Source organism: Neomonachus schauinslandi, chromosome 11 (genome assembly GCF_002201575.2).
Source record: "Neomonachus schauinslandi chromosome 11, ASM220157v2, whole genome shotgun sequence".
Lineage (NCBI taxonomy): Eukaryota > Metazoa > Chordata > Mammalia > Carnivora > Phocidae > Neomonachus > Neomonachus schauinslandi.
The window spans coordinates 13,857,705-13,876,036 of NC_058413.1; the positions used below are offsets into that span (position 1 = coordinate 13,857,705).

An 18,332-nucleotide genomic window follows, 5' to 3' on the forward strand; every position below is an offset into this window, starting at 1 on the left:
CCCAAAAATGTGTGGAGAGGAACAGTTGTGTAAGAAAATAGATAACAGGTTGTTCTTCATCAATTAATAGGTTTTACCTGTGGATTTGGTATTCTGCCACAATGGGATGGGTTGAAGATTTTATATTAGATGTACATTCAGGTTAAGAAAAAAACATTGGCATTGGTATAAGTTTCTTCTGGTTTCAACATAGAGCTTGGCAACATGCTTCTTTATGTATCAGTTGAGAATATCCAAGCAGAAACTTTCATTATATGGAAGAATAGGATCAGTTAAAGGACATATATAAATCCCAGCGTAGCTTTTCATTAAAATGGTAGAAGAATAACAAGAGAATCGATACTGAAGGAAACAGGATTCTTAGTTTAGAGTGTGTCCTGAACATTGATGCAAGCCTGAACATCTCTTAAGACAAAGTCCAGTTCTGCTCAAACTACAATGTTTAAAAATCGGTTGTGAGGGCGCCTGGGTGGCTCAGTTGGTTAAGCGACTGCCTTCGGCTCAGGTCATGATCCTGGAGTCCCTGGATCGAGTCCCGCATCGGGCTCCCTGCTCTGCAAGGGGTCTGCTTCTCCCTCCGACCCTCCCCCCTCTCATGTGTTCTCTCTCATTCTCTCTCTCTCAAATAAATAAATAAAATCTTTAAAAAATAAATAAATAAATAAATAAATAAAAATCGGTTGTGAAAATGTAGATCAATATAGAAAAAGATCTATAGCAGTGGCAATAAACTTTCTGCTGGGAATCACCTGGTGGAAAAAAAGAAAAAAGAATCCATAAAACCTCCCTATGTCTCTTTCTTTTCTTTCCCTTCCCCTTGCTCTTTCTCTCTCCCTCTCTCTTTCAATATATCATAGTGTATCCACCATTATTGTACTCACCCTTCTTCTTGTGATGATGTGAGACGGTAAAATGCCTACATGATGAGATGAAGTAAGGTGAATGAGGTAGGCATTGTCAAATAGCCTTAGGCCGCTGACCTTCTCACAATACATCAAATGAGGATCATCTGCTTCTGCACCATGGTTGACAGCAGGAACCTGAAACCATGGATAAAGGGGACTACTCAATTATTGTCCTTGTTTTGCAAATAAGGAAACTTGAATCCAAGGTTGCACAAGTAATAAGAGGGAGGTCTACATCTAAATCATCGGTTTAAACCATATGATTTGGAAGCTCATACTTTTTTTCATTGTGCTTAGATGTCTTCTCCCAAACACAAATGAAGGCTAAAAACCTTCCTGAATGCCTTCTCTTAAAAAGAACTACCAATAAAATTAATAACTACTAACAAAATTATTACAAAAGAACTTAAAATTTAAATTATGAGATAAAATTTTGTATAAATTTTGTATAAAATGAAGACTTGTGGACATTACAATTATTTATTTTCTACAATTAATTATTTTCTCTTTATCTCATATATATATCCACATATATATGTGTTTTTGTATGTAATATTATATATATAATGTATATGTCCAGGTGAGCCTTCAGGTGGTTATTTTACTTTGTGTATCTGTACTATATAATAGCAAACAGACATGGAGCACTTCTGGCTCTCCTGTTTATCTTCCATCCAAAGAACCTTCCAGGAAAACATTGTTGGCAATACCATGAACTAAATAAAGCATGTGAGGGTCCTCAGGGGAAAACTCCAACAGGCATTTTACATCAGCCAATGTGTGTGTGATTATAATTTGATCACACTATACTATAAGTTATAGTATAGTGGTCATATACTCAAGATGGGTTTGAGGCTTACTTGATTTATATCTTTTTTTTTAAAGGATTTATTTATTTATTTATTTGAGAGTGAGAGAGATAGATAGCATAACGAGGGTCAGAAGAAGAAAGAGAATCCTGTAGCAAACTCCCTGATGAGCACGGCGCCCAACTCCAGCTGGATCCCAGAACCCAGATATCATGACCTAAGCTGAAATCCAGAGTTAGATGCTTAACTGACTGAGCCACCCAGGCACCCCTTGATGTGTTTCTTGTGGGTGATTAGTTAAATGATTCAATACTTTTGTATTGTTCTAGCACTGATGTAATGTAAATATGTATTTTTCTCTCTGTCTTCTCCTAAAATAATTTCTTCAAAGACTGAGGATGTATATTATATGTACACACATATTTTTAATTGATCACATCATCTAATGAGTTAAATATGCAAAGAGAGTATAGAAAAGCATTACAATTTTACTCATCAACATAGAGTCCTTGCCATAAGCATGAAGATTTTGAAATAATTCTCAACAGTTAATTACATCCATTGGAAACTTAGAAGCCATCTACATTGTTTTATGTTACTAGGTATCATCTAGTATTAGGGTCTCAGAATTTGGAAATGCCACAATGCATAATTAGTTATTTTCCTTATTTTAGTGTGTTTTTGTTTTACTTTTTTCGAGTAAATCAGGTTGAGTAAATTGTAGTCTTTCGTTCACAGCAGAATCTTCATGGATCCATGCTTGGTCCACGTAAGTCTAATTTTACTTTATATTTTTTTCTGCATGCTTATTTCCACTTCTGCTTGCCACTTCTGTGCACCCACTGGACTCAGTTGTACTCAACTTCACTAGCCCCAGGATATTACACATTCCTTGTGATCTTCCTACAACAGCCCCCATCTTGAATAGAACCTCTTACAATACTATCCATAAAGTATGGCATTTGACTCTGTCTTCTTGCTGCATGACACTGCCTCATGCATATACTTAGCAATCTAGCCTCCAAATGCATAAAGCAAGTTTAGATAAATCCACATGAAGAAAAATATGAATCCACCTTCACCTTCTTCAGTGGAATCACCTTCTTTAGTGGAAAATTTCAATGTTCCTTTTTCAATGATTGATGACTAAAGAAGGCAGTAAGTCCAGAGGGTACAAAAGATCTGAACAACAGAACTTAAAGGTATATGGAGGTGTTAGACTAAAGGGATTGTTAGATACATTCTCTTTAACATCAAGAATGAGATGAAATGCTCATTTCTATCACCAATTCTATTCAACACTGTAATGCAGCACAATGAGACAAAAATCTGATCTGTAAGAAATGTATAGGAGGAAATAAAGCTGATCATTCAAATACAAAAATCCAAAGATTCTGTAGATATTACTAGAAATAGCAGAATCAGTGTTTGAATATAAAAATAATATACATTATTAAATTAATATACAATATTCAATTACATGTCCATATACCATCAACAAAGAATAAGAAATGTAATTAAAATAGACATAATTCACGTTAGTTTTAGATGATGAAATATCAAGTAACTAATATTTTCTTTCATTTGCTGTGTAGTGTTCTGTTGCTTGGTTGTGCCACAATTTGCTCACTCATTTACCTACCAGTAAACTTTGAGATGATTTACAATTTCTGGCTATTACAAAAAAAGCTGTTAGTAGCATTCATGTAAACTCTTTGTATGTACATACGCTTTTATTACTCTTGAACAAATACCAGTGGAGTGTCCTGGCCAATGTTAGGTGTCTGTTTAACTAATATTTATTTATTTATTTATTTATTTATTTATTTATTTATTTTCCTACAAAAACACGTACTTTCTATTTTTTATTTTATTTTTTAATACTTTATTTTTTTATTATTATTATGATCAGTTAGCCAACATATAGTATATCATTAGTTTTTGATGTAGTGTTCAACAATTCATTAGTTGTGTATAACACCCAGTGCTCATCACAACACATGCCCTCCTTAATACCCATCACCCAGTTACCCCATCCTTCCAGCCCCCTCACTTCTGTAACCCTCAGTGTTTTCTGTAGTACAGAGCTTCTCATGGTTTGTCTCCCTCTCTGATTTCTTCCCTTTCATTTTCCCTTCCCTATGGTCCTCCATGCTATTTCTTATGTTTCACATATGAGTGAAATCATATGATAATTGTCTTTCTCTGCTTGACTTATTTCACTTAACATAATCCCCTCAAGTTCCATCCATGTCGATGCAACTGGGGGGTATTCATCCTTTCTGATGGCTGAGTAATATTCCACTGTATATATGAATCACATCTTTTTGATCCATTCATCTGTTGAAAGGCATCTCGGCTGCTTCCACAGTTTGGTTATTGTGGACATTGCTGCTATGAACACTGGGGTACATGTGCCCCTTCTTTTCACTACATCTGTATCTTTGGGGTAGTTACCTAGTAGTGCAATTGCTGGGTCATGGGATAGCTCTATTTTTAACAACTTGAGAAACTTCCATACTGTTTACCAGAGTGGCTGTGGCAGCTTGCATTCCCAAAACAGTATAAGAGGGTTCCCCTTTCTCCACATCCTCACCAGCATTTGTTATTTCCTGTCTTGTTAATTTTTGCCATTCTAACTGGCATAAGGTGGTATCTCATTTGGTTTTGATTTGAATTTGCCTGATGGCTAGTGATATTGAACATTTTTTCATGTTTCTCTTAGGCATTTGTATGTCTTCTCTGGAGGAGCATCTGTTCATATCTTCTGCCCATTTCTTGACAGCATCATTTGTTTTTTGGGTGTTGAGTTTGAGAAGTTTTTTATAGATCTTGGATACCAACCCTTTATCTGTAGTGTCATTTGCAAATATCTTCTCCCATTCTGTGGGTTGCCTCTTAGTTTTGTTGACTGTTTCCTTTGCTGTGCAGAAGCTTTTTAACTTGATGAAGTCCCAAAAGTTAATTTTTGCTTTTGTTCCCCTTGCCTTTAGAGATGTGTCTTTTTTTTAAGGTTTTATTTATTTGAGAGAGACAGAGACAGAGATAGAGACAGAGAGATAGAGAGATAGAGCACAAGCAGAGAGAGCTTCAGGCAGAGGGAGAAGCAGGCTTCCGCCAAGCTGGGAGCCGGATTCAGGACCCAATCTCACAACCTTGGGATCATGACCTGAGCTGAAGGCAGATGCTTAACTGACTGAGCCACCCGGGCGTCCCTAGAGACCTGTCTTGAAAGAAGTTGCTGTGGCCAACATGTTTACCTATTTAAATTATGGCCAAGCTATTTCTCAAAATTTAGGAACTATTAAACCTAATGGAAAAGTGACAATAACCAGTGGAATGATTAATGAAGAAATAAGTTATGTATTTGGGGGAGAGAACATCATGGAATTTTTTTGTTTATTTTTAAAATTTTTTTTCAGGTTTCTTTTTTTTTTTTTTGTTATGTTATGTTAGTACCATACAGTACATCATTAGTTTTTGATGTAATTTTAATCCACCCACTGTTTCCGACTTCCTAGGTCAGTGGCAGCCATGAGAATGGTGGCTCACATTCCTCATAGGGCTTGCTGGTGTCAGAGGGAATAATACAGACTTTGACCTCAAAGGATTGTGTTATTATGTTTTTCATTTTTGGTGGCTCCATGAAGAATTGGCTCACTGGCTTGACTTTGTTTCATCTGTCTGGGAGACTTCCCAGGGCTGGAGAGGCCTGCAGGGTAGATTGTATCAGAATCATTTGAGTCAAATATTCTCATAATTTTCTGATGCAAGGTATAAGATCAGGAAAGCAGCAAATAGACTGAAAACACTAGAAAGGATGAGGCTTGGGAAGGAGATACATGTGAGAACAAGGGCTATGAGAACTACCTGTGTATATACCAGGGAATCTAGAGGACCATCCCTATATGCTCAGGGCTGGATGCATACTCAGAAAAATTCAAGAAGACAGTAGTGTTGTTACCACTCAATGACCACTGGGCCTATGCAAGCAGGAAGGGAAAGCTAAGGCAGTGTTTTAAGTACCCCGGCAAAGTGCAAGCATAACTCAGGTATTGCCAATTCAGTTTCAGACCACTGCAATAAAGTGAATATCACAATAAAGTGAGTCAATAAATATTTCGGTTTCCCAGTGCATATCAAAGTTATATTTATAGGGGCACCTGGGTGGCTCAGTCAGTTAAGAGGCTGCCTTCAGCTCAGGTCATGATCCTGGGGTCTTGGGATCAAGCCCCACGTCCGGCTCCCCGCTCAGCAGAGAGCCTGCTTCTCCCTCTCCCTCTGCCTGCCACTCTGCCTACTTGTGCTCTCTATCTCTCTGTCAAATAAATAAATAAAATCTTTATTTAAAAAGTTATACATTACTGCAGCACTACTAAATTGTGCTGGAGCATGATGATTACAAACTAATGCTTTTTTTTTTAGATATAATATATGTTATTGCTAAATGCTGCTAACCATCACTTGAGCTTTCAGAGAGTTATAATCTTGTTGCTGGTGGGAGGTCTTGCCTTAATGTTAATAGCTGCTGAGCGATGAGTGTGGTGGTTGCTGAAGTTTTGGGTGGCTGTGGTAATTTCTTAGAATAACAGTGAGTTTTATTGCATTGATTGAGTCTTCCTTTCACAGATGTGTTCTCTGTAGCATGAGATAATGTTTGATAGTCTTTTACCCACAGGAGACCTTGTTTCAAAACTGGAGTCAGTCCTCTCAAATACTGGTAGTGCTTTATCTACCAATTTTATGCACTATTCTAAATCCTTTGTTGTCGTTTCAACAATCTTCAGAGCATCTTCATCAGGACTAGATTCCATCTCAAGAAACCACTTTCCTTGCTCTTCCATAAAAAGCAACTCTTCATATGTTAAAATTTGATCATGAGATTATGGCAATTCAGTCACATCTTCAAGCTCCACTTTTGATTCTCCATCTCTTGTTATTTCCACCACATCTGCAATGACTTCTGCCACTGAAAGCCTCAAAGTCATTCACGAGAGTTAAAATCAACTTCTTTCTAAACCCTTATTAATGTCAATAGTTTGATCTCTTCGCAGGAATTACAAATGTTGTTAATGGCATCTGGGGTGGTGAATTCCTTTCAGAAGGTTTTCAGTTTACTTTTTTCAGATCCATCAAAGGAATCCCTATCGATAGCAGCTATAGGCTTACAAAACACATTCCTTAACTAATAAGACTTGAAAGTCAACACTTCTCCTTGATCAGTGGGCTGAACACTGGATGTTAGGTTAGCAGGCATGAAAATGTGAATCTTGTTGGGTATCTCCATCAGAGCTCTTGGGTGACCGGGCGCATTGTTAATGAGCAGTCATATTTGGAAAGGCATCTTCTTTTTTTATTGAACATCAGGTCCCAAGAGTAGGTTTAAAATGTTCAGTAAACCATGTTGTAAAGAGATGTGCTGTCATCCAGCCTTTGTTGTTCTACTTGTGGAACATAAGCAGAGTAGATTTTGCACAATTCTCAAGGGCCCCAGGATTTTCAGAATGGTAAATGAACATTTTCTTTATCCATTCTCCATTGATGGACAGTAAGGTTGTTTCCATATCTTAGATTTTGTAAATAATTCTGCAATGGAAGAATGAAAGACTGTTACATGTAAAAGTACAAAATACTTTGGAAAGAAATTAAGGAATACCTAGTTAAATAGAAACACAGAGCATATTTACGGATTAGAAGACTATAATATGATTAAGGTAGCAATATTCCTCAAGTGACCCACAGATTCCAGGCCATCCCTGCGAAGATATCAATAGCCTTTTTTGTCAGAGGGAAAGTTGGTCTTAAAATTTATATGGCACTGCATGGAACCCTGAAAAAAAATAATACAAATTCTACACCAAGTCTTTCAGAAAATAGAGAGAATAGTACACAATTAATTATAGGAAGCCAGCATTGCCTAAATGCCAAGTCATATTGAAACACAAAAATGACAATTATCTCTTATGAACCTAAACCCAAAGATATTAAACAAAATACCAGTAAACCAAATCCATCAATGTTTCTTATAAAATAATAATTGACCATGATGATGTGGAATTTATTCCAGGCATAAAAGGCTGAATTAACATTTAAAAATCAGTGTAATTCACTAAGTTAACAGAATGAAGGAGAATCACAAGGTCCTTTCAACTGATGTAAAAATTATTTGATAAATTTCAATTGATATTTGATTTAAAAAGACTTTAACAGATCTGTGTTAGACCTGTACCTCTGAAACAAATAATACATTATATGTTAAAAAAAAAAAAAAAGAAGATAGTAGGAAGGGGAAAATGAAGGGGAGGAAATTGGAGGGGGAGAGGAACCATGAGAGACTATGGACTCTGAGAAACAAACTGAGGGTTCTAGAGGGGAGATGGGGGGGGATGGGTTAGCCTGGTGATGGCTATTAAATAGGGCATGTACTGAATGGAGCACTGGGTGTTATACACAAACAATGAATCATGGAATGCTACATCAAAAACTAATGATGTAATGTATGGTGATTAACATAACATAATAAAAAAAAATACAGAGCTACCCTATGACCCAGCAATTGCACTACTGGGTATTTACCCCAAATACACAGATGTAGTGAAAAGAAGGGCCATATGCACCCCAATGTTCATAGCAGCAATGTCCGCAATAGCTAAACTGTGGAAAGAGCCGAGATGCCCTTCAACAGACAGAGAAAGAAGATGTTTTCCATATATACAATAGGATATTACTCACCCATCAGAAAGGATGAATACCCAACTTTTACAACAACATGGGTAGGACTGGAGGAGATTATGCTAAGTGAAATAAATCAGGAGAGAAAGTCAATTATCATATGGTTTCACTTATTTGTGGAACATAAGGAATAGCATGGAGGACATTAGGAGAAGGAAGGGAAAAATGAAGGGGGGGGGGAATCAGAGGGAGAGATGAACCATGAGAGACTATGCACTCCGAGAAACAAACTGACGTTTTTAGAGGGAAGGGGGTTGGGGGGATGGGTTAGCCCGCTAATGGGTATTAAGGAGGGCACGTACTGCATGGAGCACTGGGTGTTATATGAAAACAATGGATCGTGGATCACTACATCAAAAGCGAATGATGTATTGTATGGTGACTAACATAGCATAATAAAATAAATTACAATTTTAAAAAATGTAAAAAAAAAAAAGGCTTTAACAATGAAGAACAGAAAGGTACTTGTTCAGCTTGATAAGAAGCATATCTAGGGCACCTGGGTGGCTCAGTTCATTAAGCGACTGCTTTCGGCTCAGGTCATGATCCTGGAGTCCCTGGATCGAGTCCCGCATCAGGCTCCCTGCTCGGCGGGGAGTCTGCTTCTCCCTCTGACCCTCCCCCCTCTCATGTGCTCTCTCTCTCTCATTCTGTCTCAAATAAATAAATAAAATCTTTAAAAAAAAAAAAAGAAGCATATCTACAAAACCTACAAGCACCGTATTATATCACAGTAAATACTTTCTTTCTAGCATTGGAACAAGTCAAGCAATTCCACTCATCATTTCTTTTCTGCATTGTCCCTTACATTCTAGCCATTACAATAAGATGAGAAAAAGAAATAAAGACATACAGATTGGATAGGAAGAGACAGGTTGCAAAAACATATTTATGTGCAGATGACATGATTATATAGGTAGAAAATGTTAAGTGGCCTACAAAAATTCTAATGGACCTAATTAGTTAATTTAGCAAGGTCATAAGATACAATGTAAATAAAAAATACCTCATATATTTCTGTAAACGCAACAATTAGAAATTAAAATTAGAAACAACTGTATGTAGAATACTATTTTAAAACGTAAAATTTGAGGGGCACCTGAGTGGCTCCATTGGTTGAGTATCCAACTCTCGGTCTTGTCTCAAGCTCGTGATCTTGGGGTTGTGAGATCGAGCCCTGTGTCAGGCTTCACACTCAGCATGGAGTCTGTTTGAGATTTTCTGTCTCTCCCTCTCCCTCTGTCCCTCTTCCCACTTGTGCATGCTCTCTCTCTCTAAAATAACAAAATAAATAAAATCTTTAAAACAAAATTTGAGGAATTTTTTTTTTAAGAGAGAAAGAGAGAGAGTGAGGGGAGAGGCATAGGGAACTAGAGAGATAGACTCTCAAGCAGACTCCATGCCCAGCACAGAGCCTTCCACAGGGCTCAATATCATGACCCTGAGATCATGACCCAAGCCAAAATCAAGAGTCAGTCGCTCTACCAACTGAGCCACCCAGGTGCCCCAGGAATAAATTCTAAAAGTATATTCAAAACCTGTATATGAAAACTAGAGGAACGCATTGTTGGCTCCGTCAGTTAAGCATCTGTCTTCCATTCAGGTCATGATTCCAGGGTCCTGGGATCAAGCCTCACATGGGGCTCTCTGCTCAGTGGGAGCCTGCTTCTCCCTCTGTCTGCCACTCCCCCTGCTTGTGTTTGTTCCTCTCTTTATCTCTGACAAATAAATAAAATCTTAAAAAAAAGAAAACTAAAAAACACTGCCAATAGAAATTAAATAGAAAAATGGAGAAATATACTTTGTCATTGGGTTAAAAGACTCCACTTTTACCATGTCATTCTCTGCTTTCAGTACAATTCCAATAACAATCTCAACAGTATTTTTAAAGAAATTATCAATTCTATTCTGAAATTTATATAGAAATACACAGATTTAAAAGAATCTTGAAGATTAAAACATATTCAAAGAAAAAACAAACAAACACATACACTACATAGTTTGGATGCTTACTCTACTTAAATTCAAGAATTGCTATAAAACTCATAATCAGTGCTGTGTGGTATTGGCTTAGGGATAAACACTGAGACCTTGAAACCAACAGAATGCCTAGATATAGGCCTAATTATATGAATTTTTACAAAGATGTCAAGTAATTCAATGGGGAAAGTATAGACTTTTCCACAAATTATACTGGATCAATTGCATATCCATATGAGAAAAAAAATCTAAACCACAACCTCACCTCATACCATACACAAAAATGAACTCAAAATGAGTCAGAGGTCTACATGTTAAAGCTAAATCCTAGAAATTCCAGAAGAAATCCTTTTGACCTTGGGGGTAGACAATATTTATTAGATACAAAACAATAATCATGAACAATGAGAAAAAAATAAAAATTGGAATTTGTCCAAGTTTTAATACTCAGTGCTTATCAGGTAACACCATTTTTAAAAATGAAGAGGCAGGGTGGGGTGGGAGGGATGGGGTGACGGGGTGATAGACACTGGGGAGGGTATGTGCTCTGGTAAGCGCTGTGAATTGTGCAAGACTGTTGAATCTCAGATCTGTACCTCTGAAACAAATAATGCAATATATGTTAAGAAAAAAAAAAGAAGAAGAAGAAGGTAGCGGGAGGGGAAGAATGAAGCGGGGGAAATCGGAGGGGGAGACGAACCATGAGAGACGATGGACTCTGAAAAACAAACTGAGGGTTCTAGGGGGGAGGGGGCTGGGGGGGATGGGTTAGCCTGGTGATGGGTATTAAAGAGGGCACGTTCTGCATGGAGCCCTGGGTGTTATGCACAAACAATGAATCATGGAACACTTCATCTAAAACTAATGATGTAATGTATGGGGATTAACATAAGAATAAATAAATTAATTAATTTTAAAAAAAATGAAGAGGCAATCCACGGATTAGGTGAAAATATTGTATACATACACAACACATATATGACAAAGACCTGTATTTTTTGTAAAGAAAATTTATAAATTAGTCATAAGGAAACCAGATCCCTTAGGTTTAAAGTATGCAAAGGGCTTGAACAAAAGTATACGAAAGAAGGTATGCAAATGGCCAATAATAATATGAAAAAAAAATCTCAACATCATTAGTCATCAGGAAAGCAAATTAAAACCACAACAATACCTCACTTCAGGTCTCCTAGAATGACTCAAAGGAAATAACAGTACCAGCTGACAAAGATGTGGAACAACTGGGATTCGTCTTGTGTTTTGAGCTCTTTCCACAAGTTTAAAGTTGCCCGGTACACCACACTGCCCAAACCATGAATCCCAAAGATAACTAATTGGGAGCTTTTCAAGTTTCTATTTACTTCCCACCTCTTGAAGAATGTAAAAACAAACAAACAAACAAAAAAGGCTTTTGGACTCAAGAACCTTAAAGCGGCTGCCATTGATTTCATGCCCTCACTGCTCCAGCTCTCGAGCAATCAGTAGCAGGTTCCAGAGAAGTTTTATTATTGCTAAGGAGGCAGAAGTTCTCTCTGTGACACGAGTCAACAGGTTAACTACATCACAGGTCACCACACTGGAATTATGGCATTTTTCTATTTGCCTGACATTCAGGTGTCTTAGAAACTGAAGTTTATTTAGAGGAAGGGGATTCCGACATGTTTGTGTACCAAGTACTGGGCGTTCAATTCCCTATTCAAATTTGGATGTTTGTCAAAATGTCTCCTCAGCATGGTTTATAAGACAAAGCCTTTCTGTCAGAGGAGATAATTAATTCCTGGGAGAGAAAGTAGCAACACAAAAGCCCTTGAACCTTTATGGAAACCTCTTTAAATATCCCTGCAGTGCAAGGTGAAAATGATTTTTGTTGATCACATTTGCAGAGCAAGATTCATTAAGATTAGAATGACACATTTGAATGTTTTTACTCCATACTTCTTGCCTCTTGTCTATGGGACCAGAGCCATCTGTAGATGACTTCTCCATAGTGTTTCAAAATAATCCATTCTAAATTCAAATCCCAAGTGTTCTGTAAAAACAATTTGAGGCTTTAGCTAGAAGGGAAGCTTTTGATTGATAAAAACACTTTCTTAAAAACTGTTGATTTGATATCAAATTATTTGAATAGTCTCTTACTGGGTGTGTCATATCTTTCATATTGAATGTTACTTATCTGAGAGGATGTCAGTTTGAAGATGCGATTATTTCTGAACACCCCCAAACATCATTAAGATCTTCTAAGTCTGTAAGGTAAGTTTTACATATTGCTGATGCATCTTAAAGATTGTTACTTCCCATATATATTAATCATTGTTTCAGTCCCTTCAAATACAGTATTAGAGTATTTCATCCTCACCCCATTTCTTCAAGATAGTTGGTAAATATCATTCACCTAAGCCAACAGATGAAAAATTTGAAACTCGAGGAATTGAAGCCAATTGTAAGACCCTGCTCTTCGTCACCAAACAGCATGCTTTTTCAGTGAGACATTTAGTTTAATAATCTGGACTAAACACGAGAGTGAAAACAAAATGTAAACACACTTCTCACATAGAAGAGACATAAGTATGAATAATAAATGAAAGATATCATCAGCTGTGTAGTCCAAGCATGAATGGAGAATTCTTTCTGGTAATAAAGCTACAGATAATTGAGTCTGTATGTCTTCTTTTTTTTTTATTAAAGATTGTATTTATTTATTTATTTGACAGAGAGAGAGATAGAGCAGGAACACAAGCAGGGGGAGTGGGAGAGAGAGAGGCAGGCTTCCTGCAGAGCAGGGAGCCCGATGTGGGACTCGATCCCAGGACCCTGGGATCACGACCTGAGCTGAAGGCAGACGCTTAATGACTGAGCCACCCAGGCACCCGAGTCTGCATGTCTTCTTTAAAAGTAAAATTGGAGAGGATTCATCCTGAACTTCTTGCACAGTTAAATTATTGCATCATTATCACTCAAAATGTCAAATAATTCCTATATCCTAGGTGGCTACACGGTTACAAAATAGATGAAAGTCCTCTGTGTGTACAACACCATGGTGATATGTTCAAATATCAGTCTGATATTTGACAATTCTCATAAAAATTCTCATAAAAACCTTGGATATGGATATTATTAATCTTGCTTTATAGATGAGGAAACAAGGATGTAATGTGCTAGAAAGGTACTCCAGGTAAAAGAAAATGCAAGGGGAAAAATCAGAATTCTACCCTGGTCTTTTTGATTTTCAAAACAAAACACTTAACCACAGTGGAAATCCTTTTCAACATTCAACAGATGGTTTGCTTTGGAGATGGATTGTAGTAGGGAGAACTAGGTCTGAGGGAGAAGTCAAGATAAAAAGATCTTTCAATGAATACAGTACAACATTTTATTTGCAAACTGGGAGTTCAAGCATGTCAGTGTGTGTGTGTGTGTGTCTCCTAATGAAATTGGGTTTCATACACTTGCCTCCATAGTACTAATAAAGCAATCACAATTATTGTGGTCATATAAAAAGGAGATTACTAGTTCAATGTTGTTATTATAACAAAGAGGGCATGGGTAAGAATTTGGAGGAAAAACATGAACAAGTATAATCTGAACTAATCTTGGTTCTGCCCTTAATTAGCATCTTGATCTTGGCAGGATCTTTAACTTCTCTGTGTTTCTATTACATAAAGTATAAAATAAGTATAAAAGAAATAGCTGGAATTACCTTACAGGATTGTGGTGGGGATTAAATCAGCAAATGTCTCATGAAGTTCTTTATTAAAATTATATCCCTTATTCCCCCTTCCTCAAATTTCTCTTCACTTTTCCTCCTATATTCTCACTGTCTGCCTATGGATCCCCATTTCTTAAGGATAGAGGGAAAATTTCTTAACCCTGCATTCATAGCCTTTACATCATAAACTACCTCTCCTTTCTTCCTTAGCTGCCACTATGTGTAGGATCTACTACTTCATGTTAGGCTTAGTCACCTCAGATGATGAAGTGTGCACAAATGATCTCCCGCCTGTGTGTTTACAAAGTTCCCCACGTCCATACTCAACAGAAATTTCTCCAAGGAGATAAATCAAATAATCTTAAAGAACTCAAAACTTATTTTCTATCTCAAAAAACCTCATGAGAATTCACAAATCATTAGAATCTAGGTATTTTTTATTTACTAGATGAAGAAGCTTAATAAATTCAAGGTTACATTAAACAAAAGTGATTTTTTTTTCAGGTAGTGCAATTAATCATACTATGAAATAATGGTGAATAGGAACAATGTGACAGAGTTTGTTCTACTGGGGCTCACAGAGAATCCAAAGATGCAGAAAATCATATTTGTTGTGTTTTTGGTCATCTACATCGTCTCTGTAGTAGCAAATGTGCTCACCGTGGTCACTATCACTACCAGCCCATTACTGAAGTCCCCCATGTACTTTTTCCTTGCCAATCTCTCCTTCATTGATGCCTGCTATTCTTCTGTCAATAACCCTAAACTGATCATAGATTCACTCCGTGAAAAGAAGACCACCACATTCAATGCATGTATAACCCAAATCTTTGGGGAACATTTCATTGGAGGTGCTGATGTCATCCTGCTCACTGTGATGGCCTATGACCGCTATGTGGCCATCTGCAAGCCATTGCATTACACGAACATCACGAATCGGAGGGTGTGTGGCCTGCTAATGGGAGTGGCGTGGGTTGGAGGCTTTCTTCATGGAGCCATACAGATCCTCTTTATCATTCCTTTACCCTTCTGTGGCCCTAATGTCATAGATCACTTTTTGTGTGATCTGAACCCTTTGCTCAATCTTGCCTGCACTGATACACACACTCTAGGGCTCTTCGTTGCTGCCAACAGTGGTTTCATTTGTGTCTTACTCTTCCTCCTCTTGATCATCTCCTATGTGGTCATTCTGCACTCCCTAAGGAACCATAGCTCGGAGGCGAGGCGCAAAGCCCTTTCCACCTGTGTCTCCCACATCACAGTGGTTGTCCTATTCTTTGTGCCCTGCATATTTGTGTACTTGAGACCTGCGACTACTTTATCTATTGATAAGGCAGTTGCAGTGTTCTACACTATGATAACGCCCATGTTAAATCCTTTAATCTATGCCTTAAGAAATGAGCAAATGAAAAATGCCATTAGGAAATTGTGTAGTAGAAAAGTTATTTCAGGTAAGAAATAAATATGCTTGAATCTCATCATTGATTCAATGGAAACAAAGGTCAAAAGACATTTTGGATGATCTCAGCAAGGATTACTTACCAAATAAAGAAAAGAGTAAATTGCAATGAATGATAGATTCTGCACTGAGAGGAAGAGAAATGTGTGCAAAAAAGAGAAAACTTAACCGCAGATTATGCTACCATATACATATATATATATTCCCTATCTGTAAATTCTAACATATTTTCATTAAGAATTGGAATTCTGCTCATTTTTATACAACAGCATTGATGATAACATGTTGCCTTTAAAATTATGGTATAAAATGACTATAGGGTTATAAAAGCAAAGAGCCATTTAGACTTCAGAGTCATTTTATATTGCTCATGTTACACATCTTAGGCTGCTAACCCATCAGACTGCTTCCAATTGTATGGACAAAGCTTTATGAATAAAGCTGCTGTGAAACATCCATGTGCAGGTTTTTTGGTGGACATAAGTTTTCAACACTTTTGGGTAAATGGCAAGGAGTGAGATTGCTGGACTACAGTAAGAATATGTTTAGATTTGTAAGAAACTGACAAACTGTCTTCCCAAATGGCTGCACCATATTGTTTTCCCACCAGCAATAAAGGAGAGTTCCTGTTGCTCCACATTCTTACCAGCATTTGTTGGTGACAGTGTCCCATATTTTGGTCTTCCTAATGGGTGTATTGTGGTAAAACCAACTTTAAGTCATTTGCTTATCCAAAATGTGCAGATTAGTTAATTCAAGAAGGCTCATGGACTTGAAGCCATTGGTCCAAACCTCACAATTAAAATATGACAGGTTAAGAATCTATGCCATGTTTGACCTGACAAAAACATATTGATCCCATCCATCATTGTGAATTCTAAGATCAAAAAAGTGTGTTTTGGTCAATTTATGATGAATTCTATATACAACAAATTTCTTTTTTTTTTTTAAAGATTTTATTTTATTTATTTGACAGAGAGAGAGAGAGACAGCTAGAGAGGGAACACAAGCAGGGGGAGTGGGAAAGGGAGAAGCAGGCTCCCGGCCGAGCAGAGAGCCCGACGCAGGGCTCGATCCCAGGACCCTGGGATCATGACCTGAGCCGAAGGCAGACGCTTAACGACTGAGCCACCCAGGTGCCCCTATACAACAAATTTCTTACATAAAGTTAGACTTTATTCCAAGGGCAGTGGGCCATTACCCACAGTTTCTAGACAGCTACTAAGGGAAGAAGAACTAAAATAAATGAGATTAAAAATAGGGGGTAAACTCAGCTGAGACGAACAGCAACAATGACATTTACTGTGGGAATTGTCATTTCTGGGTACAGGATGGAACTGAGGATCCAAGGTTTATACACATTGACAGCAACTGCTGAGACATGAAGGAATCCGCAGAGCTTTGGTCAGAGATGTAGGGAATCTCAAGGACACATCAGATTTTCCCTTGATTCATTTGTGAAGCCACATAGCATAACCAGGAGAGAAACAGACTTTTAAAAGACAATATTAATTCTCCGTTTACCAAACTGTTTTAGATATTTATCACATTGTATTATCGGTAGTTTGTTCCTCTTTAGAAAGAACAGTATTCCACAGTATGGCTCTACCACATTTTGTATACTTATTCACTAGCTGATAGACATTTGAATTGTGTCCAGGTAATGGCCATAGTGAATGATGAGCTGTGAACATTCATGTGCAAGCCTTTGTGTGGACATAGATTATCATTTCTCTTGGATTGATACCTAAGAGTGGCATTGCTGAGTTATATGATAAGTGTATGTTAGCATTTTAAGAAACCACCAAAGTGTTTTCAAAAGTGGTGGTGTTTTGTTACATTTCCACCAACAATATATGAGCGTTCCCATTTCTCTACAACCTCACCCATACTTGGCATTGTCAGTCTTTTTAAATTTAGCATAGAGTTGTTCAAAATATTCTCTTATGACTCATTCTTTCTGTAGGGTCCTTAGAAATAGTATTATAATACTAAAGGATTCTAAATTATAAATTATATTATAAAGTATATAATCTAAAGTATACATATATGTACGTGTGTGTGTGTATATATATATATGTATATGTATACTTTAATAAAATTGAAGACTGATAATCTCCTGTGTGGTTGGTATTATTCCATCCATTTTGAGATGAGGAAAGAGTGTCAGAGAATTAGGTTGATGGTAATAATAACAATAAGAGTATTTATTATAATTGAATATATAGTGGCTCTGAGTGTTTTTGCAGACATTTTCTGATTTAACCCCCATCACAAACCTGTAAGATAATTCTTGCTATTGTTTTATACTTATTTTATACATTATGTAATGGAAACATAGAGAAGTTAAAGATCCTGCCAAGATCAAGATGCTAATTAAGGGCAGAGCCAAGATTACTTCAGATTATACTAGTTAATGATTTTCCTCCAAGTTCTTACCCATGCTCTCTATTGCTATAGTTAACAGCACTGAACTAGTAATATCTTCCTTATATGACCATAATAATTATAACTGCTTTATTACTACTTTGGAGGCAAGTGTATATAACACTATTATATTAGCAGACACACACAGACATTCAGAACTTTTATATAAGCAATCATTTCACTTTGAGTACAGATAAATTTAGTTCTCTTACTTTGTAATGTCAGTTTAGCATAATTTCAAGTAATAACATCAATATACATAATTCAATTTCATAGTTTGTACTAGTAACTAACAAATAGAAATTGGATTTTAA

General features: G+C 37.0%; 1 protein-coding gene across 1 annotated transcript; it reads left to right on the forward strand.

The window, feature by feature from the left end:
• Window positions 1-14,664: 14,664 nt before the first annotated feature.
• LOC110575792 (olfactory receptor 4C46-like) lies at window positions 14,665-15,594 on the forward strand. Its single transcript, XM_021684827.1, has one exon. The coding sequence runs from the start codon at window positions 14,665-14,667 to the stop codon at window positions 15,592-15,594; it is 930 nt and encodes a 309-aa protein (XP_021540502.1).
• The last annotated feature ends 2,738 nt before the right edge of the window (window positions 15,595-18,332 follow it).